The following is a 24789-nucleotide window of genomic DNA, read 5'->3' as shown; positions in this document are numbered from 1 at the left end:
CTTTAGCTACTGCTTAGAATACCACTAAGCTATCAGAGTTGCCTAGGATACCAGTCACGTGGGCCCATCTTCCAGACTTGCTCAAAATGATTTATTTTCCTTTATTTTGGAGAGAAGTGGAGGAGGGGGTCAGAGGTACTTCTAACGCCTTGTGGTCCTATAGCGAGGCCTTTGTGTGAAGATAGCCTTACCTCCCAACACTTGAGCCCTCAGCAGCCCTTGCCTTTGGCAGTAGAGACTAAAATAGCATTTCCTGTCCCAGTTCTCTTCCCATTTTCTGAACTTTGCGTCATCCCACACAGAGGAGGCTCCACATTGTGTCCTTCGAGGGGGAAGGAATGGCAGCAAAGAGAGGAGACAAGAGAGCTTGTAGTTGGGCCCTGCTGACACTGGCATCTTCCTAGGATAACTGCAGAACAGAAGTAGCCTGGCTCCTTCAGCTAACCACTCACCCAAGAGAAGACTGTCCATTCTTACCTGTTTAAGAGCATATGCTTCTCCTCTCCCAAGGTCCCAAGACAGGAATTTGCAGTAAATACGCTTTTCCACCACCGAGTCTTCTTGACCCTTACTCTGAAGTGTCACATTGGCAGATTTTGCTACGGGCTGATCTGCAGGTGATAGATAGGTTTGTCCTATTTCTACTTGCTAATTTAATCTAAAGAAACAAAAGCCCAAGGAAAGGTTGTGTTATGATCTAGAAAAATTCAAACCAAGTAGTTCCATATGTTTCTTTAGACAGTATCTGTCTTCAGACTCTCCAAAATACATAACAAAAGTGAAAAATGAAGGCATACACTGTGACAGTTTCCCTCTCTATGATTCTTTCTCTCCAGGCAGCTGTGTCTGTGTGTGTGTCTTCGAGAAGTAAGGCCCATTTGGAATGATGCCCCCACCATCAGACATCGTCAAAGTAGCCATTGAGTGGCCAGGTGCTAATGCCCAGCTCCTTGAAATTGACCAGGTATGCTCCTAAAATGAGAAGCAGCGATGCAAGAAGAGGGATCTGGGAAGCATGGCAGAGGATGTTTTTAGGGATTGGGACCATTGGCATCAAGAATAAGAAACAGCAACAGGAAAGCTAAGCTTTGGGCCTGGCCCACCCTAGGGAAGGTAGGTAACCATGGCTCGGGAGAGGCTTCCTCTTCAATAAAAGCTATCAGGAAAGAAGTTCATTCTCGTGCCCCAGAATGATCCTGCTTGGCAGCCCCTCTCATCAGAACCTTGACATGTGTATGACATAAAGTTGCTGGTGAATGATCTCTCTCTCTCTCTTTCTTTCAGAAACGACCCCTGGCATCCATCATCAAGGAAGTTTGTGATGGGTAGGTGGAAACTGACCACATTTTTGACAATGGTTGCTAAGACTAAAGGAGCTCTGCCAGACCTTGAAGGGAATTCTGTGAAGGATCTCCAGTTAGGCAGGTCCCCTGTGTGGTGCTCTTGTGGATCGTTTCTTATGAAGGAAGTATAGTTGATGAGGATGTCCCTAAGACTTACTATAAATCTTAATTTTTTTCCCTTAAGTCCATGAATGCCCAATTTAAGGTACTGGTGAGATCTGAGACCCACCCTCGATGGTGTGCAGCTCATTTTGTGGTGCTAATCTTCCAAAAAGCTGAGGAGGTTATTTTTTCAACATCTCAACCTAAAGCTTTATTTTTTTTTCCAATGTACTTCAAACAGGCCACCCATTCCCTTGAGCTGCTCTATTGAAAATTATTTATTTGCAGATTCTGGACAGGCCCAAAGGAATGGCCAAATGGGATATGCTGTTTTTCTCTTACATAGGTGGTCATTGCCAAACCCAGAGTACTACACCCTCCGTTATGCAGATGGTCCCCAGCTCTACATCACCGAACAGGTTAGTACAAAGAGAAGCAAAATAATACAGGCCTTGCTTGGAAGTGAACCAGCCAATGTTTATCTTATTTATCATCCAAATAGCTTCCATTTATTGGGTAAAGAGCTGCTCTCTGAGTAAATTGGGGAAATGCCAGCCCTTATTCTCCTCTAGTAGCTGGGAAAAGGTGACTTTACCTCCCAAGAGCCCAGGGCACTTGAAGAGGATCTTAGAAGCTCTTTGCCAGGGAACAAGCGGGAGAAGAGGGTCTGACTGAGAGCCTCAGTTACAACTACAATCAGTCCTCTGTATCCATGGGTTCTGCATCTGTGGATTCAACCAACCATGGATTGAAAATATTCAGAAAACAAAAATTCCATAAAGTTCCAAAAAAGCACAACTTGACTTTGCCACACCAAGTACTATGTTGAATCCACATGAATAAAGTGATGTGTAGGCACTGTAGGTGGGTACTTCAAAAAGTTCATGGAAAAAGAAAAATAGAAGATAATAAGAATCTTTCCATGAACTTTTTGAAGACCCCTCATATTAGATATTATAACTTATCAAGACATTCCTCCTCAAATACTGAGGGATGACTCTACTTTAAAAATGACAAAAAGTTCTTGTTGATTTAGCTTGTTCGTACTATTTTAATATTTTATCTTAGTTTTGTTTTTTTGTTTTTTTGTTCTGCTCTTTGCTACCCAGACTCGCAGTGACATTAAGAATGGGACAATCTTACAACTGGCTATCTCCCCGGTAGGTATTCTTCCTTTCTTGGGTTTATTCATTTAACAAACATGTATGAGTACTGATCACGGGCCAGACTCTATTCTAGAATCTAGGACTGTGGAGATTAAAAAGTCCATCTTTGCTCTTAAGCCCAGTTGAGGGTAAAGAAACAAATATAAGGCCTCTCTCAAGGGTCTTGAGAGAAAGTTGCTTAGGGAGTCATGGGCACTCAGAAAAAGAATCACCTAACTCAGCCTGGGAATTTCTGGAAAGCCTTCCCAGAGAAGGGGGTCACTGCTCAAATGGATATTAAAGGAGAAGCAATATTATCTGGAGAAAGAAGAAAATGAAAAGTATTCCAAGTAGAGAGATCAACACATGTAAAAGCATAGAGCTGTGCTGTGTTTGGGGAAGGCAGGAGTGCCAGTGACTGCTAAAGACCTGTAGCAGTCATTGAGAAGCCAGATATCGAAGGTTCCTGAATGGCCTGCTCATGGGTTTGGATATTATCCAGAAGGAAACTGGGGACATTGAAAGATTTTAAGCAGGAAGGTACATTATGTTTAGATTTAAGTTTCAGAAAGATCACTTTAGTGACAGTGTGGAATATGGGCTAAAAGAAGAAAGGTTGGTGGTAGGAGGAACCTTTAAGAGGCTGATGAGGAATGTTAATAAATAGGCCAGTGAAGGCACATGGCAACGGAGATGAAAGGATGGACATGAAAAATATTTAGGAGGTAACCTTGACGCATATGGTGATACACTAGATGTGGAAAGAAAGGGGAGAACCCAAGATGACCCCTGATTTCTGCAAAAGCAGGCCTTAAAGGTAACTAAGGAAGCAACTAAAATGGTAGAAAGAAAACCAGGGGTATGAAGTGACTCAGGAGCTGAGGGCAAGGAGAGTGTCAGGATGGAGGAAGGTGTGGTCTGCAACTTTTAATGACCAGCGAGATGAAGAGACAGAACAGAAAAGCTGTCTACTGACCTGGGAGGTCAAGAGGTCACTGGTGCTCTTCACCAAAACAGTTTAGGTGGGGAGATTGGGTGGCCAGGTTGTGGTGGATTGAGTAAAAGAAAGATGAAAAAGTGAGGACTTTGAGTATACCACTAGATCAAGAAGCTTGGTTTTAAAAGGAAATAGAAAAGGTGGTAACTCAAAGGGGATTAAAGAATCAAAAAGATGTGCTTTTTAAAAACATTAATGTGTTTCAAAAATCAAAAAGTTTGACAGATACAGTGAAAGATCTCCCTCCCACTTCTGTCCCCCATCTACCCAGTTTTCCACCTCTCCGACCCTGCACAGTTTTTGACTGTGCAATTTTCAATGTGTCCTTGAGAATGTGTTAAGGTGGAAGAGAGGAAGGTTCAAAGTGCAGGAAAGGGGTTAACTAATAGAACAGGAAAGGACCCAAAGTCCAGGTGGAGTCCACCTTGACTTGTGGGCCTATGAGGAAGAGGATCAATATTGGGGCAGCTTTGATTATATTTGTAGAAGGTGGTCAAAAATTAAGGACACAACAGCACCTGTTTTCTTGATGAAGCGAGAGACCATTCTGTGGGGTGGGGGTTGGAGTAGTATCAGCTATCATGTACTGAACGCCTATATTTTGCTAAATCTTCTGTATATTGTGTTGTCTGAACCTTACAAATACCTGAAGAGATAAGTACTCTCCATAGCTCCATTTTGCAGAGAAGGAAACCGAGACTTAGAGAGGGTAAGTAACTTGCCACTTGTGACACAGCTAAAAAAGTAGCCCTCAAACCCAGGTCTGTCTGACTTTAGGCCAGTATTCTTACCACCGTGTTCTTCTGCCTCCTTCTCTTCTCTTGAGCTCTTCTCATCTTAGGGACTTCATCCTTCCCTCCTAAGTTCTGCTAATTTAATATGACAGTCTGGGAGTTACTCACTTTCGTGGAAGTGCCAAAGCATTTTACAGACCTCTTACCCAGAGTAGTTGACTTTCCCAGAAGCACATCTCTCTGGAGTAGGAGGCAGCAGCCCAGAAATGCTGTCTCAGGGGGCAAATTGACATTTGGAGTTACAAGTTTCTAAGTGTGATGCAGACCAGTGCTCTCCAAATTGTTCTATCCTATGACCTTTTCTCGTGGTGAACATTCTCTCAACCATAGAGATATTGGAAGATTTCTGTATCATCAAGAGCAGTGTGCTGTTAAGGGCTGTCTTTGTGATAGTAAAGGAGGAGAGGCAAAGAGGGGAGGGATCCAGGCCTGACTCCTTGGCCGGCAGCAGGAACGGGGCTCCGGGCATTTGCTTAACACTGAGAAAAAAGAAAGACTCCAGGGGTGTTTTTGTTCTTACGTCTCTTCCTTTCCAGGAGAGAACATTAAATTAACACCCCCAAAATAGAGTATGATGAAACAGTAGATTGTGAGGCACTATGAAGTTAATTTCAGCAAAAGGAAAGATCAGTGAACACTAGAGGAAAGATTTTAGCCATAGCTTTCAGGAAGGAGGCAAGCATCCTGCTAGGAACAGTTCACATGCTGGGAGGAAAGTTTGCTTTCCCCAGCCATCATTTTCTAAAAGCTATTTTGAAATTAACTGTTTCTGGCTCCTTGATATTCTTAAAGTTTCCAGGGAGTATCATTTTCAGAAACAATGATATGGACTTTGAGAGAAAGTTTTTAAAAAATTGTCAGGCTTATCACATTTGATTAAAAGGGACCTTAAAGATCATCAGAGTAAATTCTCCACCCAATGCAAGAATCCTTTCTATAGCATTTTTGGCATATGTTTGTTTAGATTCTCCTTGATTGCTTCTAATGGCAAGGAGCTCAATACCTCAAGAGAAACCTTTTCCACTGTCTGACAGCTTTAATTAATAGAAAACTCTCCTCTGTTAAACCAATATCTGTTTCCCAGTGACTTGCCAGAGTTAGTGTATCTCCCAGATCTCTCTTGTATTCATTCCCTTGTTAGGAATTTTTTTAATCCATACATCAGAATGGTATGGAAAAGATACAGATAATGACAGATTGGTCTTGGCATACCGGTAATTCCCTGATAATCCAATAAACATTTATTTAGCAATTCCTAAGCAGTGTGAAAAACTGGTTCTGCCTCAGGTTTGGATGTCCACAGAAAGGCCCCTGTGAGCTATCCATAGAGCAGCAACCTGTCACAAGGAGCAGATGGCATATGTCTTGTTTTTGGTCTCACAGTCTCGGGCCGCACGCCAGCTGATGGAGAGGACCCAGTCTTCCAGCATGGAGACCCGTCTGGATGCCATGAAAGAGCTGGCCAAGCTCTCTGCTGACGTGACTTTCGCTACTGAGTTCATCAACATGGATGGCATCATTGTGCTGACGAGGCTCGTGGAAAGTGGAACCAAGCTCCTATCCCAGTAAGTCTTCCTGAAGTCTTGTTCCAAGGGATTTCAAAAGTTTACTGCACTCCACAGGGCATCTTGTTCTTGTTTCCATTGAGTCAAATAAGGAAGTTATCAAACATCTTCTGTATGCAGAGCAGTGTGCCAAGCACTTGAGTCCTTACGGGAAGGTCTAATTGACTATTGTCCTAAATCTTGTAGTCTGGTTGGGCTCTTACAAATTAACAGTACAAAACAGCACTGCACCAAGTGTGTAGTAAAGATAGAGGCTATAGAAGTCAGAAAGAGAGAGGTCGGTTCGATGACAGACCTGTTAATGTATGGAAATGCTTAGCCTGATGAGGGTTAATGAGCAGACTGTCCATTTTCTCCCAGAACAGGTGCCTTTCTATGCTTAACCCTGCCTTCCTCCCACTCCAGTCACCCTCCATTCCATACACACACTCACAGACACCCATGCGCATGCCTTCCTTTGTGTTTACCACAGGTTACCCACTACCCATTCGTCATCTCCCTGCCACTCATTTTCACAGGGAGGAGGAGATCCAGAACTTTGTAATACTCCATGAATGTCTTTATAATATCCAGAGTTAAGATGCACATAGTGGGAAGCTATGCCTTGTGATCAGCAATAAATAAACAGATGCTTCGGCTCCCATCTAAGCCTGCAGAGTGTACACTGGCAGAGAGGGAATCAGAAATCTTCTCTTAGCCGATAGATCAGCTGTTGAAACTTTCAGCCAAATTGAGCAACTAATCATAGGTATTTGTTTTAAGTCTTAGAGCTTCCAGCCACACTGAAGTCCTGAAGCCTTTGGCTGCCATCAGCACTAACACAGGAGTTCTGCAGTCTCCGAGAGTGCAGAATTAGCCTGGCCTTAGTTTCCTCCTCTTTAACATGGGGATAATAATGCCTCCCTACAGTATTGTTGTGAGGGGTATTATTAATGAGAATGTCTCTGAACATGCTTTGTCCATGGGAAGATAGCTTGTTAATTCTAGAGCACTATACAGATGTGTAAAGGGTTAACTGTATAAGGAGGAGAGACAAAGAGAAAACATTCTGATCCTCATTCTCTACCAGCACTGTAGTAAGGGCTTTGCACGCATTGTCATCTTGCCTTCACAACAACCCTGTGAGCATAATGCTCTGAGACTGACTGAGTTTTACAGAGGAAGAAATCGAAGTTTGAAAAGATGAAATTTTTGCAGTTACTAAATAGTTGAACAGGAATTGAACCCACATCTATACTTTGTACCCTTTGTCTCACACTCTGCTGCCTCCTGGCCTAGAGGTTAACATGGGACATAGGCTCCCCTGGGTTCTCCCAATAAGTTTTGAAGTTTGACACAGGTCTCAGATCTTCTTTGATCTTAGGAAATAGATAAGTGATTCTGTTTTCCTGAGAGGAAGCAATATGGAGAAGGATAGCCTAACCACCCAGCAACGTTTTTTTTTTTTTTTCCCGATGGGTAGATACTTGGGCTGAATCTGCTCCACTTCTGGCTAGATGTGCACACAGGCACTTACAGTCACATCAACTGATTTCCCAGGAGGTGTTTACATTGAAATCCATGCCTTTTGTGGCTGCCTTGACACCTGTGTTCCCCGGATCTGAATCTTGGTGTTATTTTGTGTGTGTGTGTGTTGCACATGTCTCAGCTACAGTGAGATGCTGGCATTCACCCTGACTGCCTTCTTAGAGCTCATGGACCATGGCATTGTCTCCTGGGACATGGTTTCAATCACCTTCATTAAACAGGTGAGGCCTCCAACATTTTCTTTCTCTCCTCCCTCAGTTGCCAGTTGTTCCCTGGGCTTTAGGGGTACGGGCAACACAGCCATTCTGGTGAGGGTCACATTTATATCCCCACATGTTTCATCCTTAAGCTCTGCTTGTCCTGTGGGTCCTGAAAGATTTACACTTGTTATGCTTTCGGGGCCTGCACTGAGATGACAGGCCTGGGCTCTCAGAACTGGATATCGTTACAGAAGAATTGGATCATCAGTGAAACTTGGGGTAAAACCAGCCAGTCAGCCAGTACCATCCCTGAGTCTTCTGACCTGCTTCCTGATCTTTCCTTTCTCTTTGGATAAAAAATATGCATTTCATTTGCAATTTGCCTTCTATTTACAAATCGGCAAGGTAGCCTGTTTGGATTGTCAGACTAAACTCAGGGAGCAGGAGGGGTACTTCTGGTTTTGCCCTCCTTTCTTCTACAAGAAGGGGCATAGTCAGTTTGGAAGAGTGAACTAAAACCAATGAATAATATTATATCCACTGATCTAGAATTTTGCCTATCATTGGCTTGGGACATTGGGAACTTCCCAACGTGGGAGATGTTTGGGCAAAAGTGAAATGACCGTGTGTCAGGGATATTATAATGGAGATTGAGAAGAGGGTCCTTTCTACCTCTCAAAGTCTATGATGTTCTAAGTGTGTACAAGGAGAAAGTGTGTGTATGGGGAGAAAGTGTATGTCAGGAGAAGAAGACATGGAGATGAAATGAGATCCCAGTATCAGTAAAATCTTCTGCTTTTCTATACTCAGCTTCCTCACACTGGAACCATTATTTTGGAAAAAAGGGATTACGCTCTTAGATTTTGAAAAAACACAATTGAGCAGATACTGTAATCTGGGATTGTGAGTTATCCATGCCTAGCCAATTCCTGGCACATTGGCTGGAGTGTAAGCCAGGTACCACTATACACTTAGCAACCACTGCCCCAATGTGGGCATCACAACCAAGAGGAGACAGCTTCAAGGGCTGGCATCAGATACCTGAGCTGTCCAGCTCTCCCGGGCCCTGAGCTTCTCAACTGATTTGCCCCTCTCTGGGTCTAGATTGCAGGGTATGTGAGCCAGCCCATGGTGGACGTGTCCATCCTTCAGAGGTCCCTGGCCATCCTGGAGAGCATGGTCTTGAACAGCCAAAGTCTTTACCAGAAGATAGCAGAGGAAATCACCGTGGGACAGCTCATCTCACACCTCCAGGTGTGAGTAAGAAATCCTTCCCACCCTTCCTTTGCTTGTGTCTTTTCTTCTCTCCTCTTATTTTGTTCAAGTCTTCCAATGTTACCTCTCCTTTGCTTATATTCCCAGCTGCTGGTCTGCTTGTCCAGTCATTTATCATCTCTCCTACACTACTGCCAGAATTCCTCCTGTAATTCAGGCCTGACCATGTCATGCTCCTGCCTAAAATCCTCTGTGCTTCTCCTTGCCCCTTATACTGAAGTAAAGGTCTTCTCAGTCTTCCCATATCACCCTGGTACTCGACAGAATTCGATGCTTTCTCCCCATGGCCCCAGTAGTCTCCGTTTGTACCTATGATAATTATATAAAGTACTGTATATTTATTATCTGTTGCCCATTTTAAACTTTGAGCTCCCTGGGAACAGGGACCATTCATTTTTGTATCCTCTGCTTTCATTTAAGTACAAGCTCAATTAGTATTTGTTGAATGAATGCTTAACTGAACTAACTGTGCCATGGAGAATAGCAAGAAGTATCATACAGTATGCGAGTTCAGGATATTAGCTCAAATCCAAGCTTTGCACATACTAGATCTCTGCATTCAGCAAGTTACCTAGTCTGTCTGGTCTGAGTTTCCCCATCTCTAGACTGGGGTTAATCATGCCCACCTCTGAGACTATTAAGATCAAAGGAGATTTTTTTAAAAAAAGGTCTAGCATAGTGGCCAGCACAGGTTAGGTAGTCAGTAAATTCAGGGGTATTTTGCTTTAGTTTTTTGAGAAGCTTATCACAGTCTAAACCATTTTGCCAGATAATAAAACCAGAATGACAAGTGAACCCATTGGAGTACTGTCCCTCTCCTCTTCATTTTTGTTACTTCACTTTCAACCAGTCTGTACAATTTAATGGGGCTGGGCTTCCCAAAATAAGGGTGGTAATACTATTGATTCCTTTCTGACTCTTGCTCACTTCTAACTTCTTGGACATTGACAGAGTGCTGCCAGAATCCCTGCCAGCTCCAGGGGAAGTCACAGCTCCCATATTTAGGAGTTTATAACAACCCTGTCTTCACTCAGCTATGTTCCCAACTGTTACTTCGTTACACTTCCCTCGGTGTAATGGAGATGAAAAAAGAAAGAATTATTCAAAGCACCATGAATGCCATGAGAGGCCCGAAGTGACTGCACTTCAGCAATTCCTCTGTTAGGAGGAGAAAGCTGAATGTGACAGCCCTGATTCAAAGTTAGCTTCTCATTTTTATTGTAAAGATAAGGAAGTTTCACAAGAAAATTCAGCTGATTCAATCATCAAAGACAGACATAAAAACAAAGGCAGTGTTAAACTAGTAACAACAGTAAAATTAACAATGTGACATTCCAGAATGCAATTTGTAAAAAGCTAAGTTGATCCACCAACAAACAGCTTACCCTTAGCAAACATTTTCTTTCCCTACAGCAATTTCCTCAACATATTTAAACAACAATCAGGCAGCTTCCTCAACATATTTTAACAACAATCAGTAGGTTAACCTGCACCATGGACATCTGCCCTTAGAGCCAGCAATTTTGCTGTGTTATAATTCTTTATCTACAACAGAGACTTTAGCCCAGGGAAAGTTTCACGTCTTTTCTAAAAAGTTAGGCCCTGTGAAATACAGGGCTTTATTAATGGTTAGTACTCTCCACACCCAACCTGTTTTTCCCCACTAATCCAAGTGAAAAGAAAACACAATGATTTATTTGCAGCTCTGATTTCTCCTTGTCATTTAAAGGAGTTCTTCAGCCTCAGCTTTCCTACCCAGAGAGCCAACAAAGTTGATTAGGGTGAAGGGGACATTGTAAACTCCAGATAGAGAATTCTGATTCTCCTGTAACCTCATACCTACCTCTATGTTTATTTGTCTCTGAATTGGGACTGACCCCAGTTGCTTCCTTAAGGATGACAGAGGAGCATGGCATTTCTCAGGGGTCAGTCGTGAATACCTTCAGCCCACAGCTGTCACCAGAACTTACGTGCTCTGTTGTTTGGGCTAAAGAAGCTACGTGTCCTCTGTTAGATTCCTCTGTTAGACAGGCTCTGTGGCTATCTTTCTAGAGGGACTGATGGGCTTCCTGGTCCTGCCTGATGATTCCTTTCTGACTCTTGTTCACTCTGCCTGACCAGGAAGCCCACCAGCCCCTCTAAAAAGATAGCCACAGACTGTAACCACAACATGGCAGGTGAAGACCTTGTCTTGCCAAGTGCCAGGATTATGAGATTCCAGAGAATGGTTGTAGTTATTTTGTTTGCTCAAAATAAAGTAAGATAAATTTGTAGTCAAAGACTTTGAAAATACAGAAAAAGACTTTGAAAATACAGAAAAGCACAAAAGGTCAATTATTTGCCCATTATCCCACCTCCAGACATAACCATTGTCAAGCATTAAATTGAATGTCTCTCCAGTCTTTTTTTTTATGCATATTTTTAACAAAATTGGGATCTCATTATACATACTATGTGTACCTTGATTTTTTTTTTTACCTAGATAATATATCTTAAACATTTGCCCATGTCAAAGATTCTTCTTAAAGGGTAGTTCTAAACCTTTTTGGCACCTTTGAAAATCCAATAACAAACTGTGGACTCTTACATCTTTGGAAAAAATATCTCATAGCCAGCTGACTACATAAAATAATTTCTGTGGTTCACAGAGAATCTAAACCCATCCCTGAATCCCAGGTTAAGAATCATGACCTAAACCATGATTTTTAGTAACTACTTAGGATTCTCATATGTATAAACAGAGTTGTTAATGCAGACATTTGTATTACTTACCATTCTTTCTTTTTTTTGATAGTACTTTAGTGAAATGCCTTGGTCAATAAATCTTGCACAGCTCTCTGATTACTGTCAGAATAAATTCTTATTAGTGGAATTGCTGGGTCAAGAACATGCCCACTTTTAATGCTTTTGAGACTTAGCCTTAGATTATTATTTGATTGCAATCTGTAAGTGATTGTTTTAAACTGTTTCTAAGCATCATCTTGCTGCGCAGTCTTCTAATCTCCTTCTGCCTTCTTTTTCCATTGACACAGCTCCAACCAAGAGATTCAGACCTACGCCATTGCACTGATTAATGCACTTTTTCTGAAGGCTCCTGAGGATAAGCGACAGGTCTGTGGCTGCCTTTTCAAACTTTTCATCTAGGTTCTTCTAAGAGAATTCTCACCCCACTCGCTCTTTGCTATGAGGAGAGCAGAAATTCAGCCATTTTCTCCAGACTCCTTCCTCCTAGCCCTGTGTGGTCAGAGCCCAGCAGGCAGCTTTGCTAAGTGTATTAGTCTGTTTTCTGTTGCTTATAACAGAATACCAGAAACTGGGTAACTTATAAAGAAATACAATTTATTTCCTCCAGTTTTGGAAGCTGGGAAGTCCATAGTCCAAAGGGCATGTCTGGTGAGGGCCTTCTCCTTGGTGGGGGCTCTGTAGAGTCCTGTGGCAACACAGGGTATCACATGGCAAGAAATGGCATGAGCAAGAAACTTAACATGCTCACTTGCTCTTCCTGTAAAACCACCAGAACAACTTCCAGATAACCTGTGAAACCATTAACCCATTACTGCATGAATGGATTATTCTATTCATGAGGGCATAGTTGTCATTATCCAATCACCTCTTCCAGGCCCAACCTTTCAACACTGCCTTAGTCTGATTCCCACCCTCTTAATACTGTTACAATAGGGATAGAGTGTTAAGGAGTTTGGGGGGGATAGTCAATCCACAGGAAGATCCAGGGAAGAACTAGGGCAGAAGATCAGCTGAGTGTTAGATCATAGCAGGGCCTGCAAACTGTTTCCTCTGAAAAGCTGGAGAGTAAATATTTCCCACTTTGGGGGCCATGTGGTCTGCGTGGCAACTACTCAACCTTGCCATAGTAGCTAAAGCAGATTATAGGTAAACGAAAGAATATGGTTTTCTCCTAATAAACCTTATCTATACAAATAGGCAACAAACCTACAGTATCCATAGTTTGCTAACTCCTGAGTTAAAGGATCAAGAATAAGGAAAAAGACACCTTCTGGGCATCACTGTTGAGCCCAAGGAGTCTGAAATAAATGGGACTTAGCACTAAGTTTCATGTATAAAGATCCTCTAATCTAGATTCTAAATGTCTTTCTTCCCTTATTTATTAGCTGTGTGACATTACGCAAATTGCCCTGCCTCTCTGAATCTCAGTTTCCTCAGCTGTAGATGGAAGTGACAATATCTTCCCTGTTTACCTGACAAGGATGCCATGAGGAAAAACAAGACCCGTACATTACAAATGAGGAAACCAGAAATCACCTGGGCGGTGGAACAAGCACTGTCTTAAGAGTCAAGGGGCCAGGGACTAAGTACTTTTCCTGCCCCTGGCTGGGCAAGTATTTTTAACATGTCTGGGTCTCAGTTTCTCTTTCTGTAAAATGAAAGAGCCAGTTTAAATGATCTCTAAGTTCCCTTCCAACACTAATATTCTACATTTCTCTGATAAAAATCCAAGTGATGTACAGAAGACTTTTGAATTCTCTGTCAATATCATGGGCTCAGTAAGGTGAAATCCAAGTGGGATTATGTACCAAGAGAAGCAGAACCAGAAGCATCTCTTGTTCTGTCTGTCTGTCTTTTTTGGATGGCTTGGCTCTGTTAATCTCTTCCTTCCCAGTCCTTGTTTGAATGTAAGCTGAAAGCTCATTCTGTCTGCTCTCTGTGCTTTTTGCTTTCTGCCGGCAGGACAAGCACCTTAATCCTCTAGACCTGCCTGTCACTGTAAGTAGCACTGCCATGTGGAAAGGGCCCCGGCTCTCTTCCAGGTGGGGAAGTCAAAGCTGGACAAGAATCATGGTCTGATCTAGATGTTTAAGGAACACCAAGACCCAGGGAAATGCGTGCTGTAAATCTCATTTGTCGGGACACCTAGGAAAGTACTGTAGATTAGAGTCACAGAAAGGATTGAGGGGATGCCTGCCCCAGGGAATATGGCCCAATCTTTCCTTTTTAACTTGCCTTTACATGGGTCTGTGGTCCAACTAGGGAAGGTCAGGTTCAAAAATAGCCTGTGACTTTCATCTAGATGATACCATGATGCATCACCTTCCAACTCGCTGTAGCAAAAGAGTAAAGGTAAATCCATGCCCTTTTTGGTTCTTACTAGACTGTAGGGATTTGACAAGGTTTGGGTAGTTGACAAAAGGGAGTTTGGATGCTTATTTCTTGATCAGAGGAAGCCTTAGAGAGGTCAGCTTTACAAAGATATGAAAGAAGATAAGTGCTTCCCCCCCAGCACCACAGAGAAGCTTTTGGTCTAAGACCTTTATATTCTAGCTATAGACCACTGTCAATTACCCACTTTGTGAGCTGTTCACAGCAAGATTTAATCTCGACTGACCTCCCATTGCTACCAAAGAAGTCTCGAGGCCACCTTTCTCCTCTGCCAGCCAGTATGTGCTCAGGGAGCACAGAATAAAGCTTAGTGTTCCTGGCAGCAGCAGCCATTTGGAATATGGCTAGAAATCTAGCAGCAAGAGAGAAAGGCCTTTCAGCTCTGAGAAAAATGACAGAGCTCAGGGGTATTACTCCATAGGAGAGGTGTGACAGCTCCCTCAGGCCTACTGAGTTAGAATTATCTATAAAATTAAATGAAGGCAGCAGTTTAGAAAGTAAAGTCATACTAATTAACATTATTAAGAAAGGATGGCTGACATTGGAAGGAGGAGAAAGAAGAATTATAAAAAGCTGTCAGAAAAATTAAAAGCATTGTAATCTGGGACCATTTTGTTTAGGGGAAAATAGCTTCACATTTCAATAGCTCCTCAGGGTATTAAAGTGTCACAACACAGAATAATAACTGATGTTCTTTTTTGATGAAGCTGAGTACTTGGGAATGATTAAATTATAATCATTATAGTCTCTTCAGAAATAAAGAAACGTATATAATATATTTTTAAAAGATTTGCATAACAATGGTCAAAATAATGGTTCTGAGAGAACTCTTAAAGCTTTGCTCTCTGGAAGATTCATTTATGTAGGATACTTTATTTCCTGGGTGTGTGCTAAATAAATAAAGTGTTACTCTCAAAATCTGAAACAAATATAATTAAAAAGGTGAACATGTTTTGAAAAATTACCCAAAAGCACCTAACACATTGCTCTTTAAACCAGCCAGAGGTGAATCACAGACTACTTACTGTTTTAGAGTGGCTGCACCCCAGCCCCATCTGCCGGGGAGGAGGCGGTGGCAGTGGGGAGGCTGAGCCAAAGCCCTTTCCTCAGTTCAGTGTCAGTACTGCATTAGCCTTCCTTCCATCCTGGTGGTGTCTGCCTGGAACAACACATGTGGCTTGGAAACCATCACGCTGCTCTGTGCTCCACATACAATGTCCGTTGCCCAGCATCCTTGTCACACGAGTGTCTTGTCCTCAAGCAGTCCACGTTCCTCTTTGAAGATGATCATGGCATTAGGAAGGAAAACTCTATTTGAGTTAATTTGCACTCACAAAAAAGAAATAAAGTGAAGAATTTTTCAGAGTGTAAAATACATTGAATGGTCAGTTTCTTCTACTCACACACTTTTCATTTGAAAGGAAAAAAAATTAAGAAACAGAAAAAGCCTCAAAGCTATGATGTCACCTTCCTCTTGATAGTAGTCACAGGTGTGTGCCTGCCACCCTGCCTTATATTTACTTATTTTTCTCCATAGGATATGGCCAATGCATTTGCACAGAAGCACCTTCGGTCCATAATCCTGAATGTAAGTTCCTGGGACACACTGTATTGTTACTATTGTTTTGTCACTTTTAATAGCAATTATTACTATTATTATAGTTCTTGTATTATTACTGAAATTATTATTGAGTGGGGAGGGCAGTCAGAGGGAACTTATCAATATGTACTAAACACTTCTTAAACTGGAAAGCTTTTTCTTGTAATCCTCCATGAGCAGAGTTGTCTCCTAGAGGCCATGCCACCAGGAACTGCAGAGCCTGCAGAGAGGGACTAAGGCCAGCTATACTGTTTGTTGCCCAGCAACTCCAAAATTTTTATCCACAGAGAATATGTTAAAATAAGCACACAAGAGGAAAGTAATTTATCCAGTTAACACCAATCATAAACCTGAATTGTGTAGGGCATGGACAGAGATAAATAACAGAGTGTGTTTGCTCTCAAAGACCTTCTGGACCAGTGGGAAAGACTAGTAATCATAGCACAGTGAGGTCAGTGTTTCATAGAGTTTGTGGTCTCGGAGAAGACAGAGAGGGGCAGTGAGTCCCACCTTGAAGGAGAGGGTGTCAGGAAGCCTTTAGAGGAGTGTCTTCAAGTGAGCTTGAGGGAGAAGTACGCAGACCAGAAAGAAGAGGAATTCCAGCTGTAGGGCGGCTGGAACCTAGAAGGAGTGTGCAGCTGAGTACAGGGTGGGGCAAGGAGCAAATTTGGGGTGAGGCTGGAGAGGTAGCAAGGACCAGAGCGTGTAAGGCCTTCATCTTAGTCCTAAGGACAACTGAGGGGATTTGATCAGGATGGTGAATAACCAGATTTGCATTTTAGAAAGATCACACTGAAAGATCTTTGTGTTTCCTGAGTGATGTATGAGGGAGGTAGGTAGAGTAGGAGTTGGTGGGGGGTGACCTGGAAAGAGGTCTAATTCACTGTTACCACAGTGGTGATGCCAAGGTCAGAGATGGGGGTGGTGTGAGCTGGGGAGGAGAGCCAAGGACCTGGATTAAAAGGAAGCAATTTTATCAGTTGTCAAACATAAGGGAAACTGGGAGGCCACAGTGAAGGGAATAAAATGAAAAATCAGGATTCAAGTGTAAAAGATTTAATAATGCTGACTTTGGTGTTGACCAGCCCCTGCTGTACCATTTTCCAGTTTTTAATCTTAAGCAATCCACTTAACTTCTCTGGGCTTTGATTTGTGCATCTGGATGTGAGGACTAAATGAGCTAATATTATATATGGTGCTTAGCAGGGGGCTGGCACTGGGTAAGCAGTCTGCTCGTGTTGGCAGAGCAGGATGCAAAGGTGATAGAATTCAAGAAGTAAGCTCTGAGCACTTGTGAAGTTGAGCAGTCAGCTGCTCTAAACATGCAGAGTCTGCCAGACTTCACCTTGCAGAACAACCTTCTCCTTGCTGGCCGCCTCCCTGGTCACAGCCCTGCCCCCAGCCTGGCAGGAGGGGCCCTGAGCAAGTGCTAGAACACTGCCCACATGTGACAGAGAGTGAACAGGCTTGCATGTATTCCTGTCTACTCTTCTGAGCAGCTGTCCTGGGCACCCTCTTCTGCATGTATGGGAGTAACGGGCCCTATAGAGGGAGTCTAATTATGTTCGAGATGTAGTATTTACCTCAATGAGGTTAGAAGTTTAGCTCATTTCTGGACAAACCTTGTGAACAAGCAAAGATTCCACTGTAGAAGACAATTCAGCATTGGGACTCAGGACTTAAATGGTCTGCCAGGAAATGATTGATACGTGCTGGCTGAAGTCCAGGAATTTCATGGGGTCAAGCCAGAGAGCTTAGACATCAGGATATCTACAGTCAAGTAAGACTTCAGGTAGAACTTCTAAAACTGTAGCTTATCAGACTGGAGCTGTACTTCTTTACGCCATTGATGACCAGACTAATTAATTACCTTCCCACCATGGTGTCTCTTAAGTTTGAGAAAGAATAAAGTGAAAGAAAACCAAGATCACATTAAATTCTACCTCTCTTCACAGCTGTCTTAGAGATTATGGAGAGAAGTGGAGAGGTAGGAATAAGGATAGACAGATAGGGAGAAATCAGGGTAACCTGGGCAATGAGAGAGATTGGGAAAACAGGGACGGAAGGGGGCATGGAGCACAGAGCAAGAAAGTAACCTTGGGGAGTTGTGGGAACCCCTGAGACTGAGCTGGGAAGAGAGAGCTTATGCTTGGAACCAGAGAGGGCTGGAAATAGTCACGGCAGGTGGGGAAGAGGGTCTGGAACACATTAGCACACACTCTGGTTTGTGGAAGTGCTGTCCAGAATGGCAGCCAGTGGCCATGTGTAGCTCATGAGTACTTGAAGTAAGCCTAGTGTGGCTGGGGAACAGTTTGATTTTAATTTCAATACCCATATGTGGCTTGTGGCTCCTTGAGTGAGAAAAACGCTGTTTTTTCTATTCCTTTACTCAACACAACAATCAACACAGAAATAGACTTCTGTGACCATACGTGTGGGGATTTCTCCCCATCAGCAAGCAAATAATCAGTTCTGCAGTGGACACCAGCTGGGTGTTCTCCATTTCAATTCTGACACTATCTACATGAAAATAACGTCAGATCCCACAGTCTTGGGACAGATCCCGTGGTCTCCAAGATGGCCTCCCTCTTCTGATGCCAATCGCAAGCTTCAGGTTGTTTTACCTGTGCTTCTGACCAGCTGGCTGTAAATTGGGGTTCCCACAAGCCCCCTCCTTGAGTTCAGTTAGTTTGCTTGAGTGGCTCACAGAACTCAGTGAAACACTTACTTATGGTCACCCATTTATTATAAAGAATATTACAAAAGATACAGATGAAGAGATGCATAAGGCGAGGTTTGGGAGAAGAAGTGCAGAGCTTCCATGCCCTCCCCAGTCATGCCACCCTCCAGGAACCTCCATGTGTTCAGCTATCTGGAAGCTCCCCAAACCCAGTCCTCTTGGGCTTTTATGGAAGCTTCATTATGTAGGCATGATTGAAATATTGCCAACCGGATAGAAATGTGACTGGACAAAAGGGTTATGATCCAACACTAGCAAACTAGATGGAGAAATCTGGCAAGGCCTATTTGTTCAGGTTCTTCTGGCCTCTCTGTGCATCCTTCCTCCCTCTGGGGTATGGGGAAGGACCCCTTCTGGAATGGGAGTCTTATGGCCTACAATCAGCCAGCATAGGTCAGAGAACTTATTTATGGCCAGCTCCAAGGCAAAAAGATGGGGGAAAGATTAGTATATACTTAGTCTTTACCCTGGCATCAGGGAAAATGGGTCTGGTTTCTGTGACCCGCCTTGGGGAAGAGGGATTCTATTTTCTGTGGCTTGCCTTAGGGAGAAAAAGGAGCAGGTGAAAAGAGGGCAGGAGAAGGTCAGAGAGATGCCATTTTCTGAGGCCTAACATGCCCAACATTATAACAAAAGAACAACGGTTATTGGAGTTATGAGCCAGGAACTATGGACAAAATCCAATAGATATAATATCACACTACCATTCTGGGCAGCGCAGATCTAGAGAAAGAAAGAGATGGAGATGGAAGAGCACTCTCGGGTCATACGACAAGGGAAAAGGTCTAGAGCAGCAACCTTAAAAGAGGAATGGGGAGATTAAGTTCAATGGTGCATTCTGTTTAACCCAAGATACCCAAAGCATTATTATCTTAATATGTAATAAACATGAAACATTATTAGTAAGACATTTTACATTTTCTTTTTTCACACAAAGGCCTCGACATCTGGTGTGCATTTTATACTCACAGCACATTTTGGTTTGGACCAGCCACATTCCATGTGCCTAGTAGCTGCCAAATTGGACTGTACAGGTCTAAAGAGAATGATCTACAGCCAGAGCAGGCTCTAGAGAGAACTAATGTAAAGTTAGAGGAACCTTTAAAAGGATATTGATCTAGAGTTAGAGAGCTCTAGAGTAGTGCTATCTGGTAGAACTTTCTGTGCTAATCGAAATATTCTATCTCCGTAGTATCCAACATGGTAGCCACTAGCCACGTGTTACTGTTGAGCACTTCAAGTGTGGCTGGTTCAACCGAGGAACTGAATTTTTAACAAAAATTAGTTTTAACTGATTGAAATGCAAATAACTGCATATGGCTACCACATTGGACAGCACAGCTCTAGAGACATAGAGCTTCTGAGTAAGAGAACATGAAGGACACAGAGGTGGGACTTGGGGGAAACTGGATGAGAGTCTCATTTGGGAGAGAAGAAACTAAGAGTGACAGGATTCAAGATGGCAGGTGAAACAAGGAGAGGGAGGAGAGATACAAGGGAGCAAGGAGAGAGCAGGGCATTGCTAAAGTGAGAACAGGAGAGTGAGTGACAAGAATACAATCAGGTGTCCATCAACCACACAGAGAGAGACGAAGCATGCCAGAGAAAGATGGGCAGAGAAGACAAGGGGACCTAAAGTGGGGTTGGGCATCAGAGGGGCAAACGGAGGAGGTGATGAACTGACAGGGAAGTTGGGGGCACAGAGAGAGAGTGGGGAGGACAGAGAGGAGGCAAAGGGACACGGGGTTGGGGATGTGGGTTGGGAAGGACATACACAGTAATGGGAGAGAGAAGGAGAGGGACAGATGTCAGAGAGAAAAGAGGGAGAGAGGACTGTGTGAGGGGCTTGGGCAGGAGAGTTAGATGTTCCTCCCTTGCATGGGTGTCTCACTATCACTTAAAGAAAATGACCTCTTCTAAAGCCTCTCTACTAGGTGAAGCCATCCAAGACAACTTTATATTTCTGAGGGAAAAACAACTCTTTCCCCATGCACACTGTCTGTTGTCTTGGTTTTAGTGGTCCTGTGAGGTGCCTAATTGGAGTAAGGTCCAGTGGCCGATGTCTCATGTCACAACCTTGAGAAGGTAGCCTCCCTGATCTCTGGCATGGTGCAGAAGAAGGGATGGTACCCTTCGGGCCTGCAGTGAGTCATCCCTGCCTGAAGCAAGCCCATTCATGCTGCATCTCCTTCTAGAACATGAAGTCCCCATGTGTGGGAGGAAAGCTCTGTCCACTGCCCGGCGTGCTTTCTTTTTCATTAGCGTGGATGTGGCTCTTCAGTAAAAGAGACAATCAGTTCAGCCCCTGCTTCCTGGCTTTGCTTTTTCTAGCATGTGATCCGAGGGAACCGCCCAATCAAAACTGAGATGGCCCATCAGCTGTATGTCCTTCAAGTACTGACCTTTAACCTTCTGGAAGAAAGGATGATGACCAAGATGGACCCCAATGACCAAGTAGGTGCTAAGTGGGGCAGAACCTTCCTGGCTGAAACCGTGAACTATGTCCTCACAGCTGTGATGCAGTCTGCCCTTGCTTAATCTGTGTGCCAGGCACCGTGCTTGGTGTTTGTCTACAGAAGTGGTTTGCATCTGCCTTTGAAAATCTAGTGTGGTCTGCACCTGTTGGGTGACCTTCTGTGGGCCAAGCCCATTTCTCTACTGCTGTGGTAGAGGTGATGCCTCCTAAGAGACTGATTGCTGCCAGAGTTTGGCCCAGAAAAGTCTGACCCACTGTTTCTTTTTCTTGCTTCTTTTAGCTAGCCGATTCACCTGCTAACTGTCTATTTCACCTCCCAGGCTCAAAGAGACATTATATTTGAACTGAGGAGGATTGCATTTGATGCTGAGTCTGATCCTAACAATGTCCCCGGGAGTGGGACTGAAAAGCGCAAAGCCATGTACACCAAGGACTACAAAATGCTGGGATTTACTGTAAGTACCCCAAAGTGCAGGTGATTGTAGGCCTTCTCCCCTGACAGGAAGTCAGAGGGCCCACCCAGACAGAGCCCTGACAACCCCTCCTTCATAACAGTGACTGAGATGGATGATGGTAAGAAGCTGGAGGGGTCTTGATGCTTGTTTTGCTTGTGGTCAGTGGACTTCTGAGTTCATGTGCAACATTTGGCCCCATGAAATAAATTCATCTCAAGGAGAGCCCAGGAAGTCAGCCACTGGGTAGAGGGGACCTGTCCTCTTACTGAAGCAGCTAAGTTCTTTGCAAAGCTAGAACGAATATTGCGATAAAATACAGCTTGATGATAATTGGGTTAAGTATTTATTGCACACTTACTCAGTGCCTGGCAACATGCTAGGCGCTGGGGATGTGGAATGAGGCAGCCACAGTCCAGCACTCTTGGAGCTTCCAGTGCAGTGGTAGCACAGGAATGTGGAAAGAGCTAGGACAGAGGTGAGTACAAAGCACTAGCAGCATGGAGAGGAAGGGAACAGGGCCTCCCCTCCGGTCATACCCCACAAAGGGAGACTGCTGAGTCTCAAATTGGTGTTTTTATTTCTCCAGAACCATATCAACCCAGCCATGGACTTTACCCAGACTCCTCCTGGAATGCTGGCCTTAGACAACATGCTCTATTTGGCTAAAGTCCACCAGGACACCTACATCCGGGTAAAGGCAGGGGGCTGGACTTCTCAGTCCCAGGGCCACATCTCTTGACTTCCTCCCTCACCTACTAATCCTCCCTTTCCTCTTCCCCCTTAGATTGTTTTGGAGAACAGCAGCCGAGAAGACAAACACGAATGCCCCTTCGGCCGCAGTGCCATTGAGCTCACCAAAATGCTCTGTGAAATCCTACAGGTTGGGGAACTACGTAAGTCTCCCTCTCCTCCTTCAGCTGTTCCTTGTAACAAAGAGCCTGGAAAGACTCAAGCTGATAAACAGTTAGATGTTCATGGGACTGGACAACCTGGTTTTTGGGGTTTTTTTTTTTTTTTGGTGGCTGGCTGATATGGGGATCCAAACCCTTGACCTTGATGCTGTAACACAGCACTCTAACCAAATGAGTTAAGCAGCCAGCCTGGACAACCTTATATGGTTTTTTCAATCACTGCATGAATTGATAATCCATCTTATCCTTATTTATGGGAATCATGGTTGTTGCTTTGGTTGAGCTGGGGATTTGAGCCATGTTCAAAAAGCCTGTATGTAAGGGCTAGCTGAGTCTGTGACAGGGTAGAGGCAGACCAAGAAAAAGCACCATGGAGGAGAAAGCTAAGGAAAGGGAGAAAGACCCATCTGCCTGCACTCCTCATTAGCCAAAGTCCTTGGTCAGCTTTTGTCCCTCAGGACTTTGGTGCAGAAAATCCAAAGTTTCTGGATGTGAGCTCCCAGGCCTCTGCAGACAGAGCCTTTCTTTACCCTTTTCCTGCTTTCCTTTTGTAGCAAATGAGGGGCGCAATGACTACCACCCCATGTTCTTCACCCATGACCGAGCATTTGAAGAGCTCTTTGGAATCTGCATCCAGCTGTTGAACAAGACCTGGAAGGAGATGAGGGCAACAGCCGAGGACTTCAACAAGGTCAGTGTCACCAAGCTGCTCTGAGGCCCATGGAGGGAGACTATCACATGACAGTTTTTGTGCCTGGGAAGTCCCTGAGCTGGAAAACCAGCTTGGTCTGCAGTGCTGAGAGAGCCTCAGTCTCATCTGCTTGTGACTTGCTCTGTAATTCTGAGCAGGTGTCTTCCCCTTGGTGCTCTAGGCCCTCATTTGCCCATTTAAGCCAGTGCCTGCCCCTACTGTCCTCCTCAGGAGATAGGAGAATAAGCATAGCAAGAATAGCTGTGCTTTATTGAGCACTTACTGTGTGCAGGCACTGTTGTAGTTTTGTGAAATGGAAACCTTAGGAGAGGCAGAAGTGGATCGACATGATATGCATATCGTGGGGACGTAACTGATAGTCATTCGTTGGTGATTTCTGAGTGCCCACCCTATGTAGAGCAGTGTGCTAGGCCCTCAGAAGTGATGATCTAGGAGTTGAGTGTTTTGAAGTTGATCATCTCATAAAAATTTGGAAAGTATAAAGAAGAAAAAGTTGCCTATAATTCTACCACCCATCAACATTTTCTTTGTGTTTTCCTCTACTCTTTTTCCCAATAGATTTTTCCTTCATTAGTGAGCCCATACTGCACGTGCAATGTTAAATTTCTTTAACAGCTGTTGTTTTAGGGGAACTAACACATTTTTTTAACACATCACAGTGTGCCAGGCTCTGTGCTCGCCTTCCGCACAGCATCTCATATTCTTTATGGCAGCATATATCAGAAGATGTGTCTTCCTTTCTCTTACTTTAAAGATAAGTAGACACAGGCCTGAGATTGTTAGTGACTTGCTCAAGGAACAGATGAAGGGACAGAGTCAAGATCTGAACTAGTTTATCTCTGACTTCAAAAAAACCTATGCTCATTTCCCCACGCTGTTGACTAATTGAAATATATGAGAAATAAAGCATCTGTCAACACCAGTCATTTGACCTGAATAACCATCTAAGGTGTTCCTTAATCACCCAGCAGATGTCTGTAGTGCCTGCTCTGCTTAAGACACTGGGGTAGGAGAGAACCTTGGTGTTCCAGAATTAGCCTGTCCATTCATCAGAACAGTGATGGGAGTCAGCTGCCTTCTTTTCCTCTCAGGTTATGCAAGTAGTCCGAGAGCAAATCACTCGAGCTTTGCCCTCCAAACCTAACTCTTTGGATCAGTTCAAGAGCAAACTGCGTAGCCTGAGCTATTCTGAGATTCTGCGACTGCGCCAGTCTGAGAGGATGAGTCAGGATGACTTCCAGTCCCCGCCAATTGTGTGAGTGCCATCCCAGATGGGAACTATGGGGGACATGGCCCCCAGCTCTGCCTGCCACCAAGAGCTCCACTGTCCCCATGACCTCTGCTGATTCTGGTGCGTGTCCACCCTAGGGAGCTGAGGGAGAAGATCCAGCCCGAGATCCTTGAGCTGATTAAGCAGCAACGCCTAAACCGGCTCTGTGAGGGCAGTAGCTTTCGAAAAATTGGGAATCGCCGTAGGCAAGGTGAGAGGAGACATGGGGCACTGGGAGGAGCCTGTCTGGCTGGACCCCACAGGGAGCATCCTTTTGCCCTTCGTGTGCCCGGCCCCTTCCCACGATTGCCCTTGCTCACCTGCTTGGCTTCCCTTGTGTTCCAGAACGGTTCTGGTACTGCCGTCTGGCACTGAACCACAAGGTCCTGCACTATGGTGACTTGGATGACAACCCTCAAGGAGAGGTGACATTCGAATCCCTGCAGGAGAAAAGTAGGTTTATATCTCTGTTGATGTGTCATGGTAGCTGGACTCATCAGTTCTAATCCTAGAAGTTTCAAACTGACTATCTGGTCTTAGG

General features: G+C 44.0%; 1 protein-coding gene across 1 annotated transcript in view; it reads left to right on the top strand.

Annotated features, from left to right (window-relative positions):
* ELMO2 (engulfment and cell motility 2) overlaps positions 1 to 24789 on the top strand; it is a 40188-nt gene that overhangs the window by 9771 nt on the left and 5628 nt on the right. The window contains exons 2-18 of the mRNA XM_063092028.1: positions 837 to 964; positions 1285 to 1325; positions 1792 to 1864; positions 2555 to 2605; positions 5765 to 5946; positions 7595 to 7694; positions 8778 to 8929; positions 11981 to 12059; positions 15622 to 15672; positions 20756 to 20878; positions 21221 to 21355; positions 21942 to 22046; positions 22140 to 22248; positions 22821 to 22957; positions 24070 to 24233; positions 24347 to 24459; positions 24594 to 24701. Of these exons, the coding sequence (XP_062948098.1) occupies positions 884 to 964; positions 1285 to 1325; positions 1792 to 1864; positions 2555 to 2605; positions 5765 to 5946; positions 7595 to 7694; positions 8778 to 8929; positions 11981 to 12059; positions 15622 to 15672; positions 20756 to 20878; positions 21221 to 21355; positions 21942 to 22046; positions 22140 to 22248; positions 22821 to 22957; positions 24070 to 24233; positions 24347 to 24459; positions 24594 to 24701 (1804 nt within the window). The 5' untranslated portion in view covers positions 837 to 883. The remainder of the gene's footprint in view (positions 1 to 836; positions 965 to 1284; positions 1326 to 1791; positions 1865 to 2554; positions 2606 to 5764; positions 5947 to 7594; positions 7695 to 8777; positions 8930 to 11980; positions 12060 to 15621; positions 15673 to 20755; positions 20879 to 21220; positions 21356 to 21941; positions 22047 to 22139; positions 22249 to 22820; positions 22958 to 24069; positions 24234 to 24346; positions 24460 to 24593; positions 24702 to 24789) is intronic.

The sequence above is a fragment of the Cynocephalus volans genome, chromosome 1 (genome assembly GCF_027409185.1).
Source record: "Cynocephalus volans isolate mCynVol1 chromosome 1, mCynVol1.pri, whole genome shotgun sequence".
In the NCBI taxonomy this organism is placed as follows: Eukaryota; Metazoa; Chordata; class Mammalia; order Dermoptera; family Cynocephalidae; genus Cynocephalus; species Cynocephalus volans.
Note: the sequence above shows the minus strand (reverse complement) of the source record. Positions and strands in the feature narration are given on the sequence as shown.